General features: G+C 49.3%; 2 protein-coding genes across 2 annotated transcripts; both read left to right on the plus strand.

The window, feature by feature from the left end:
* Positions 1 to 2,537: 2,537 nt before the first annotated feature.
* GCG54_00009886 (uncharacterized protein) lies at positions 2,538 to 3,410 on the plus strand (the record flags this gene model as incomplete). The annotated part of the gene is made up of 3 exons (XM_045409823.1): positions 2,538 to 2,703; positions 2,763 to 2,928; positions 3,038 to 3,410. The coding sequence occupies 3 exons, from the start codon at positions 2,538 to 2,540 to the stop codon at positions 3,408 to 3,410; spliced, it is 705 nt and encodes a 234-aa protein (XP_045271360.1).
* Positions 3,411 to 9,915: 6,505 nt separating this feature from the next.
* Positions 9,916 to 10,500, plus strand: GCG54_00009887 (Non-histone chromosomal protein 6; the record flags this gene model as incomplete). The annotated part of the gene is made up of 3 exons (XM_045409824.1): positions 9,916 to 10,138; positions 10,190 to 10,407; positions 10,480 to 10,500. The coding sequence occupies 3 exons, from the start codon at positions 9,916 to 9,918 to the stop codon at positions 10,498 to 10,500; spliced, it is 462 nt and encodes a 153-aa protein (XP_045271361.1).
* Between the last annotated feature and the right edge of the window lie 456 nt (positions 10,501 to 10,956).

The raw sequence follows: 10,956 nt of genomic DNA on the forward strand, positions 1-10,956 counted from the left end.
AGAATAATATTATTAAGAGTAATAAAAGTAGTTATAAAGAGGAAGTTAATAACTTAGGTGAGGAGGAGTATAATATTATTAATAGTATACCTAGCCTACCTACTTTATTAATACTATAAAGTAACTACCTTATATTAAGTATACTATCTTATATACCCTTACTTTAACATTTAATATCCTAAACACTATTACGCTTATTTAATATATTAAGACTATAAAAACGTAATAAGATTATTATAAATATTAAGAACTAGGTTTATATAGGTTAAAGTATTTAACTAGTAAGAGAGAGAAGGTAGATAAAATTAGAGGAAATAGTAGAGGGTAAGCTAGTAATTAATATAGCTCTCACTAACCTTAAAGCAAATTTTTATAATAAGTTAATAGTAGTATAGTACGTAGTAGTTATAAGGGAGCTATTATTAAAGCTATAAAACTTTATAATATTATTAGTAGTACTATAGAATAAAATAGAAGGTAATAATAAGCTTAAAAGATTATATATTAACTAGATACTAAAGAAATAGAAAGAGGTGTTTTTTTAATATTATTTTTATATATATACTATATAGCGTTAATATTAAAAAAAAGAGTGTTTTTACTATATATAACTATATTAACTTATTTCTAATATTAATATTAATTTACTTACTACCTAATCTACTACTTTACCTACTACCTCTTTTTTTACTATAGTTACTTTAACTATATCTCTACTACTATAAAATTATAAATTTCTATTACTAACTTACTTATATAGTGATTATCTACTTATTACTATAATATATTAATATTAATATCGTTTTAACCCTCTCCTTCTATTAGCTTTAACTTCTCTAGTAGGTAGATTATTAGAAAGTTATAAAGTACTATTACTATATATATTATAGCTATTTATTACTCTAAGCTATATTTTAATATTAAATTTTAAATAATATAGAACTTCTTCTTAAAGTGACTAAAAATTTACTCTATAATTACTTAAAATTAGCTATACTTTAGATTATATAGTTTCTAAGTAGTAACTAGTAGTAAGTCTATATCCTTCTAATCCTATAGATAATAATAAGTTTTATAGTATAGAATACTAAAGCTACTTCTATCTCTAAATTTAGTATTAATAAGGAAATATCTCCCCTCTAGTATAGTAAACCTTTAATTATATATAAATATTACTAGTTTTAAGTTATAGATTAACCCTTCTATACTAATAAGTATATATAAGAAGTTACTATTAAACCTTACTACTATAAAGATATTCTAGCTAATATAGCTTTTTTAATAACACTAAGTTTTCTACTTTTTTTCTAATATAAAAGTATAGATTAAAGTACTATTAATAGTATTTATATAGCCTAAAAAAGCCTCTCTTTTAGAGTTACTTTTAATCTCTAATAAGATCTCTCTTTCTATTATAGGTTAAATATATACTATATATAGCTTAATATAAGTAGTAAGTAGGAAGTTAATATACTATAATATTATACTTTAGCTAACTCTAAACGTATAAGTAGTAATATACTAAGAGTAGCTCTAGCTTATAATATATAAGAAAATTAATAATTTTTGCTCTATATTTATATATTAAGAATCCTATAAGCTAATATACTTACTTAGCTATTAAATAAGTATATTAAACTACTATTTATTTATTTAGAATATCTTAAAGAAGTAATAAAATAACCTTATTAGTAATCCTCTAGTATATTTATATACTACTATAAGGTTACTCTTATTAATTACTCTTTAATAATTAGTTAATAATTACTCTTATTAAGTTAAAATAATATAGGTACTCTATATAGCTACTTTAATAGCTTTATTAATAGCTTTATTATTATTAAAAAGTATAATAGAGGGGTTAATTCTACTATCTAAGGGGTCTAATTACTCCTAATACTAGCCTTTAGTATATAGAGAGGGTTAAAAATAACCTTCTCTATATACTAGCGTTTTTATATAGTAAGAAGGGGTTAAATAGTAGAAAACTTTAGTATATATACTAGAGGGAGGAGGTATATTACTATCTTTTATATAACTTTACTACTAAGGCTTTATAATAGGGTCCCCTTACTAGCAGTAATAAACTAATACCTAGAATGGTTAAGTATATAAAATTAGGGTTTTTCTAGCCCTCCGTTTATGTCAGAGGATCCATCTGTACTGGCAAACGCTAGTACGCGTGCTGGTACTGGGGAGAAGATCACACCCTTGTTGTCATTTGATTGGGTGGTCTGGGGAAAGGCTCACTCCAGCCACAGATAACCTAATAATCGCGGCTGACTCGCCCGATAAGAAATATCAAAGGCAAGCCAGGAACGACGCACCAGCCACACTGCCACGTTTTCGGCTCCGGACTTGCAATCCCAGCACCAATCCACCCCCGCCGGATCTTGTGATGTCGGGCGGGTTCGAGCTAAGAGTCGCGTACCGCGTTCCGAACGCGGGCGGACGATATTCGGGCTCGCTCCACGGAAGCAGTCAACGAGGAGGGTCCGCATTCCCCAGCCCGATGCCAGACACGCACACCAACGATAATGGATGAGCCTCAAACCCAGGCGACCTCAACGTCCAAACAGGAAGACGAGGTGCCACCCTACCTTTTATCCAAAGATGAGCAGCGCGTTCTGCAGCTCTACGATGAGCTGCGCGACCTCGAGGTGAAGATTGCTCTCGTCAGAGCGCAACAGAGCTACAGACCAGGTACTTACTCCCCGTTTAGTCTCTGCTTCTGAATTTCATTTTCTCACATGACGGACCAGATTCTTCATCTCCAGACAGCCAATATGATGTGCGAAAAGCACAGGAAGACGCGGCCAAGGCGCGTGCCGGATGGCTCTTGAGAAACGACATCACGGATAGCGTCATGACCGCCAACCCCATCCTCAAAGCCGTGCATGGAAGCACACAAGCCACGCCCATTGAAGTGTAAGCTTACTCCCGCACTCGGAATCCCCCTCACTCGGGCTTCATTTCGTTTTCTTGCTGTTCTTCCCTTGGTATGGAATCTGTCAATCCCACCACTAACACACCCAAGGGACCTGTTACCGCACATCAACTCCCGCGATACTTCGTCCGTCGCCCTCGCGCAGACATCTAATGAGATCCGCACGACTCTCGACAAGCTCACTGACGTCGAGGCCGAGAGCCTCCGCGTCGGCCGGCGCAACGTTGAACTCACCGCCGAGGTGCTCCGATTGGCGGAGGATGCTGAGCGGAGGAAGGCCGGCGAGACCGACGATCCGGCCGTGCAGGCCCAGATGGCAAGCTTACAGGCCGACTTGAAAGCGAGCAGACAGCGGTGGAAGGTCATGAAAGGAACTGCGAGTGCGGTCGTGGCCGGGAGCGGTGTTGACTGGGCGAGGGACGAGGAGTTGAGAGAGATGGTGCTGGATTCCGAAGATGACTGATGGATGCAGAGCCCGTCAATCGGCTGTGTTTCTCTCTGGCCGGAAGCCTCTCATCGAAATGGTTATTGACGCGACGTCTCACGCTGGCAGCAGCATTGGTGGAGTCGGTTCAGACATGTGGCCTGGGCCCGACGTATGGCGGACGTTCCGATTTTCGTTACTTCAAGACAGAAACACGCTGCTCCATTGCCCGAGGCCAAATTGGGTTCGTAAGGACGTGGCCAAGGTGGACCGGAGTCGGCTCTGATCCGTTGTCTACGATCGCCAGATGCACAGTACCTGACCTATGCAGGTACGGACCGTACAGGACCCTAGGAGATCTCACGGCTACGATTGCTCCTTTCTAACAGCAGGGCAGACAGAGGACCCTAGATCACGGTGCTCGCCCTGCCCTGCGCACGATCGATCAGTCGTGCCTCGCCTCCGACTGCGCGGCACCGGCACTTCTGGCCTTTTCGTTTCCCAGACTCATCTTCGGCCCCTGCCGCCTCCACACAATCTCACCACTCAGAAGCTCGGGGGAAGCTTGACAAGGCTTAGCGTGACCCAGGCGCTATGACCACCGCGAATAGTCACGTGAGCTGTTCCGCCGCCAACCAGTCAGTGCCTTTGATGATATTGAAGATGTCACGATCTTGTTGTAATCGAGAAATTTTGATGAGACCAAATGCGCACGTGGAAGCTCTGCCAGCATAAGGCCTCCCAATAAGAATTCTAAGTTATCTGATTGTAAGTAGCCCAATGCATGCGTCGGTGCAAGTCAGCGCGCCACTGAGGGGAAGCACGCGATATCCTCTCAGAAGACGTTGCAGAAGGTTTGGGGTCATCCAGAAAGTCAACGGAGAGAGGAAGAGAAAGAGAGGGAGCAGTCGAGGAAACTACAGGCCGCAGAGGTTTGGGGGAGGGCAAAGCTCCCCGTCAGTCAAGCTCTGTCTTTGCAGCACCAGATCAGCTCGGAGGGAGTGGAGCTGATTGGCGTTGGCTTACACTGCAACATGTACCTTACCTTACTTTCGCGTGCAGGTCAGGTCGTGAGAGTGGGCTAGGCGACTGACAGTGTACCGCCGTATGGTTTGGGAGGGGGTGTGTGTGGGAGAGGAGAGTGTCCTCAGGGAGGGCGAAATTTGCCGGGGGAGCATCAGGTACAGCACAGTATCAGCAACGCAAAAGGTGACTAGCCCAGCGAAATTGCCTGGCCCCGTGTATCCGCTGCAGGTCGCGAGTACTTTGCGCACTTTGCTGGCCAGCGCGCCGCCTATCCCATTGCCAGGGCCCTCTCTTGGTGCCAGCCAAACAGGGAACAAGCGAGCAAAAGCAAAATGGCTGGGCCCGGCGGGCTGTCTGGAATGTGCGGAACCGTCGTGCTCCTGGTAGACACGGCCTGTCTGGCCATAAGCCATGGCAAAGTGCTGTGCCGGCCTGTGAAGTTGCAGAAGCCGCCTGCATTGGCAGTGCGCATTGTAGAGGGGTCTCTCTGACCGTGGTTGCAGGCATTACCCAGCATGTCGCCTCGGGGGTACACATGACGCCCGCACATTTCTGCGCATGACAAAGTATTCCCACTCTTCTCTCACTGCCGAGAGCGTTGCACTGCCTGGCTGCTTCGCCGTACCTCCAACTGAGGAGCTTAGGCGGAGGCACAGAGGCGAGGCCGAAATGCAGCGAGATGCGCCGACGACCTCGGCGTTCTGTTGCATGCATATTGATTGATAGAGCTCCAGAGAAGCTAAGTGCGCAGCACCCGTATCCATAGCTGATAGGTTGATAGGCCGGCGATGCTACCGCTTGATATCATTCGCCTTGTTGTCTCTGAAGCAGCAGCTTGAACGGATGAGCATTCATTCCGTTGTTGAGGCCAGTCGGTGACCAGGGTTTTCCTAAGGTGGTCAAATCAGTCTGTGTCGTCTATTGTTAGCATCCGTATGATTCCAGCACGTGCTACAGACTGGCCTCTGGGTTTGAAGAGGAAGAGGGGAGAGCAGCAGTTGTTGAAGCACAAGGGAGGCTGGGGAGTCCAGAGAGTACCGTCAGCTGGGGGCGAGAGTGATTGGGCGCAATCGCCCAAGCTGATTCCGGTCGTGGTGGACCAGTTTCGAGGTACTTCGCACCATGTAGCGGTACAAGGCAATCTCGTATGACGATACATGGGGCGTATGCATGAATAAAGTACCCGAGTTTTGTTTCGGCCATCTCAAGTGATCCCCATCAGTGATCAGTCAGTCATTATGGCCTCCCGGTCGTCCTAACGTCGCATCTCCCTGAGCAACGCAGCGCAGTCCGTTTGGTGCAGCAGCACATGGCGGCACTCGATGCCGTCTCGTCAAACAGTCGAGTGTATCCGTACGACCATAGGGAAGATGTCTCTGTTTCCCTGCTGGATCGAGGCAGCGTGCCTTTGCAACACGGTGAAAATAGCTAGGGTTGTGTCGTCAATGGTGACAAGCAGCTGGGAGCCGCCTTGGGTTGCACGAGGCTGGTGCTATTTGCTGATGTCGCGGGCGGAAGGTTTCGAGGTCTCGTCAAGTCGCGTCGAACCGCGGTGTGGATGCGCCGATGTAAGGTAGGAACCTCGCCGGAAGTCAGCTAATGGTGTTGCAGTTTGGGCTGCACGGGACAGCCACTACTGGAGTAGCAGTATGTATCCTGTCTAACCGCGTGGATTTGCAACCCAGGTCAAGCCTGGCATGGAGCGTTTGTCGAGAACTCTGCGCTGAAGTACTGGTGGGCTTGGTGTGCTTTGGCAGACGATCTCATTAGTTGGTGTGATGATGATGGGACAAGCCACTGGAAGGAGGGGGAATGGACAAAGTGTGTCGAGTGATGTTTTAGTGTGGGCGAGATTGCGCAGCGACGTCCAGACACAGTGTGTGCGCGCAGGGTGTCTTGTCTCCAATGCGACGACTTTGCAGTCATCCAAGAGTACCCAGAGGTGGTGCCCCATCTGTTTCCTCACCTCACACACCAGACCAGCTCAAGCTAGTTGGTAGTAGTAGGTCTTGGTGTTTTTTGGTGAGGATATCCGAATGCTGCGAAGCTTGTCGACAGATGACGCTAAATGGAGAAAGCCTCTGAGCATGAGGTCACCAGCATCCACAGCCCCAGCAGATAGGAACAAATCTGGTCCCCTTGTCGTATACGTGCGGTCTGTCGTATTCAAAGTTTGCGTTGATAGGGTCTTTGTAAGTGACGCAGTCCCAAAATTTAACACATGAGATGCAGTCTCGTTGAGTGCCAGGAAGACACTGCTCACATTAGCCGAATGACCTTGTCCCAGTACAGTGAGAAGGGACGAGAGCTGAGTGTAGAGGGACGGTACAGCAGGGGTTGAGGCGAAGCCTGTCGCTGATTATTGATTTCTGGGTCCTGGCAACCACCTCCGAGTCCCGCCTTCTCTGGCCTGCGCGACGCGGACTCTGCTGATTTCCCTTGGTCTAGGAGCAAGGGACCTGCGGCGGCAAGGCGACTTGCAAGCTGGGCCAACCTGCCTATCAGCAAGCCAATTGGTGGTAGGGGGGCAGCCTTAGCGCCGGTGAAGAAGAGGAAATGATTATGCCTGGCCGAGTCCTGGTTCAGTCAGTGGTGGTAGGCGTGTCACTGCGCGTGCTTTCGGCCTGGAGGTGTCCGTATCCGCAACAAGAGGTAAGGAATCCGTACGGTACGCTGCCATGGTATGGTCCATGGCTTGCTTGGTTGAGGGAGGGAGCTGGACTGCAACTCGACCAGGTGAGGTATCCGTAGAGGAGGGTGCAAGTAACATGGACTGGCGCAGAAGTTTCTGGGCATTGTGTCCGGGTTGCGAGAGAGGAGCCGGCTGTTTTAAGTGATGCAGAGGAGCGAAGAGCAAGAATTGTGAGTGACAGCCAAAGAAATCGCGGGTGCTGATCCGTGTAAGTGGAGTGGACGACCTGGAACCGTACGCGCAAACGAAGCCTCAGGCAAAGTTGTCCGTGTCTGCGAGGGCCTTCCTACGCATACGCAATATGTTCGCGTGCCAACGACTCAGAGCCAGCGATGCAACAGCTCCTCATCCACAGCAAAGTGGATCGGACGAGACCAGGTAAACACTGAAATCACAGCAGCACAAAATTGAAAAGACTGTCCGGTGGCTGCGGGCTGCGGGATGGGAATTGGAGCTCTAGGAGCTGGAGCTGGAAGTGGAAGTGGAAGCTAAGGTACCTGGGATGGTCTGTGTGGATGGAATATTGTGGTTTGTGCCTGGTGCAGCGCAGCGCAGGTGACGGAAGGCGGCGGCAGGTGGGGTCAATGGCAGAACACTGAACCACCGCAGCCAGCCAGAATCCGGATCTAAAAGCGAGGGAACATAAAAAGCACGTCGAAAGTCGAAAGGCCGGTGTTGCGTGCAAGGAAGGCGGGATGCCTGGCAGACGGACGGACAGACATGGAGAGAAGAGATAGGTACATTGGCCGGAGGCAAAGAGAAGGCGCGACAAAGTACCTCCGTAGCCAGTGCGAAACCCATTCCGAGGCGGGAGGTACAAAGCGCAAGTGCAGTACTTTGGTGCGGAGTTTCGCGCGCGCTTTGTACCTGTACAGTACCACACATTTATAGCAGCGACTGGCAATAGAACGCGGCAGGAGAGCAAGGAGGTGCCAGGTGCGAGGAGAGGATAAGGTCAGGTACAAATGGATGGGCAGGAAAGACGGGACGGAAAGAAGAGTGGAAGATGGCGGCGACGTGAGGCAAGGCAACGCACGCAACGCACCTCAGGTGGCAGCAGCAAGCAATGGAAAGCAAAGCAAAGCAAGGCAAGGAAGGAAGGTGAGGCGGCACAAGGCACAGCTGCCACTTGCCAGTGCCTGGCTGCTGTCGCTCTTGCTGTTGCTCTCCCATTACCGCTTCTCGCTGCGACTGCCGATTTTGTTGCCCATGCCTGCGTCCTACCTGTCTCTGCGCGTGCCCACGCCAGGCCATGCCATGTCTGGTGTGGCCAACCTACAACGTACTGGTTGCGTGCGGTCACACACCGCGTACCAAGCAGAGGTAGGCGCAAGGTCCCTTCCCGTACTAGCCAAGGCCAGACGATACATGGCGCAAGAGCAGCAGCAAGCTGATTGACGGTCCCCCGCCTTTCCCTGACGGTAGGAGGAAGGGGTAAGGTAGGAAAGGAAGGGTAGGTGGGAGGAACGTGAGGTACCTTCCCTGGTCTTGTCGGCCGGGAGGTACATGATACACTACCCGCACCTTCCCACCATACCGTGCCTTCCTGACGGATACTGCGCGCTTTTACTATGTAGACAGTAGGTACTGACACGGCAGGTAGACTGACTTGCTTGCACTTGCACCTACTTGCTGGAGGGGGTGATGGGTAAAATGGGTGGTGGAGGATGGGGGAAGGAAGGGAAGGGGACTCTGGACTCCTCTGGCTGGTCTCCTACCTCACCTCCCGCCCGCGTCAGTCCTCGCCCTCGCAGTTCAGGGAGGGAAGCCGCGCCCACCCATTCTGCTCTTGCTGTTTCCACGGTCCTTCTCCTCTCTCTTGCCTTTCGCTCCTCCTTTTCCGCGAGTGCCCAGTCACACCTCCCAGTATTTTCTCCCGGCTGCTACAGTCCTTTGCCCAGTGCGCCAGTGCGCAGTCCAGTTTTCGCCTGCTGCACCCATTCAGCAGCCAGAACTAGCCCAGCCCAAGGCCGCCAGACCAAGCAGGACCAAGGTGGCCCCCTTCCCCTTCCCACAGTGCCACCCCTCGTCCTTACCCCCCCAGTCGCAGTCGACCGCAGAGTCCCAGGCTTCCCAGCAAAAACAAGTGCGAAAGGCGCGTTGCTGCCGCACAATCACTCCCCCATAGTAAAAAGGCTGCTTGGCCCTCCCCCATACGTTTCCCTCCCTCTTCTTTTTCCCATACAAATCTCCCACCCAAATCCTCCTCCCATACAAACCACTCTCTCGCAATACACACATACGACCAGCCTTTGCGCACCTTACTTGTGAGTACTTATCGCACTCCCAATCCACCTTGCACCTCTGCATCACGCCAATATCCAATACCCTCAATATCTGCCGACGCCCAAAAGTTATTTTCGCAATTATATTGCGCATCTCTACTTTTACTCAAAGTCAAAATCCTTTGGCTTGCTGGGCGACTTTGGAGCGTGCATCCCCTTCGCGATCTTTCTTCGCACCTCAACCATCTTCCTCAACTTCACCTAAAGGAAGCTTGACAGCTAACGAAGCTTGACGCGTCAGACCCCGAATTCCACAACACCCTCTCAAATCTCTTAAAAACCCGCTCAGGTATGCATCACGGTCTCTTTACTACGACTTTGAGCTTCAAATGTCAATTATGGCGCGTTGCCGACCGCAATTGCACTTGCGACCCATCACCACCCGCGCCTTGGGATCCGCACCATCGCGTAACGCTGCCTTGCTCAGTGCGCGGCGCAATGCCACCAGCCCTTCACACCATACAACCCACTTCCTTTTGAAATCACGCTCTATGTCAAATACCTGCCATTCAGTAAAACTAATCGCTTTCTCATAGACAATATGCCTAAGGCAGCAACCAAGCGTGGCGCGGCCGGCAAGGTCGAGAAGAAGCGCGGCAAGAAGGGTACGTCTATGTTCTCCCGTTTAGTCAACTGCGGTCTCGTCGACAAGTTACTCGGGTGTTTGGCTACCACGGCCTTGAACATCTCCAAGGCATTTGAAAGACTGCCCAACGAATGTTCTCGGCCGTTAGCCATGCCCCCGCGAAGCCAAACGACGCAGTGTAGCAGTCGTCTCTGCTCTACTCACCAGATTATGTCTAACACTGTTCCAGACCCCAACGCCCCCAAGCGTGGCCTCTCCGCCTACATGTTCTTCGCCAATGAGCAGCGTGAGAACGTCCGTGAGGAGAACCCCGGTATCTCGTTCGGACAGGTCGGCAAGATCCTCGGTGAGCGCTGGAAGGCCCTCAACGACAAGCAGCGCGCCCCGTACGAGGCCAAGGCTGCCGCCGACAAGAAGCGCTACGAGGACGAGAAGCAGGCCTACAACGTAAGCTAACCCCCATGCACCTCCCTTGATGTGTTGTGCTGAAGCTAATTAGTCCTACTGAAGGCCGACCAGGAGGAGGATGAGTCTTCTTAAGGTATTCGTTGTTTCTGTTGTATCTCGGTCCGCGGCGTTCAATGGTGGAATGGCCCGTTATGGGTTATCTTTAAATGGTTTTGGGGCAGGGAAGGCTCTCGAGCGTCACTCGAATGTTACCGCATCTGGTAACGGAGCCACAATGAGATGACGATTATCTTGATTTGAGAACTCCTGTACAAGTATCAAGTGGCTTGGCTTCGTCGTTCCGAATCGCACTGCTGCACCAAAGCAAATAAGTTGTGTATAAGCCATCGGTCGATGCACCGTGCTCACTGAATGAAGGGTCGCTTCCCCGGACCCAAGGATCTGGACGTCCAGGCCCTATTTTCGGTCAACCAGTCAAAATGTCCTGATCCTCTTAATTGCCAGGGCACCGTATCGTGGGGGTGAAGGGGGGAGGCACGCAAGCCAGCGAACGGCGGCTGGGATCGGCCTGTCGACACTAATGCAGAG

This window comes from Colletotrichum gloeosporioides (genome assembly GCF_011800055.1).
Source record: "Colletotrichum gloeosporioides strain Lc1 chromosome Unknown consensus_1, whole genome shotgun sequence".
NCBI lineage: Eukaryota > Fungi > Ascomycota > Sordariomycetes > Glomerellales > Glomerellaceae > Colletotrichum > Colletotrichum gloeosporioides.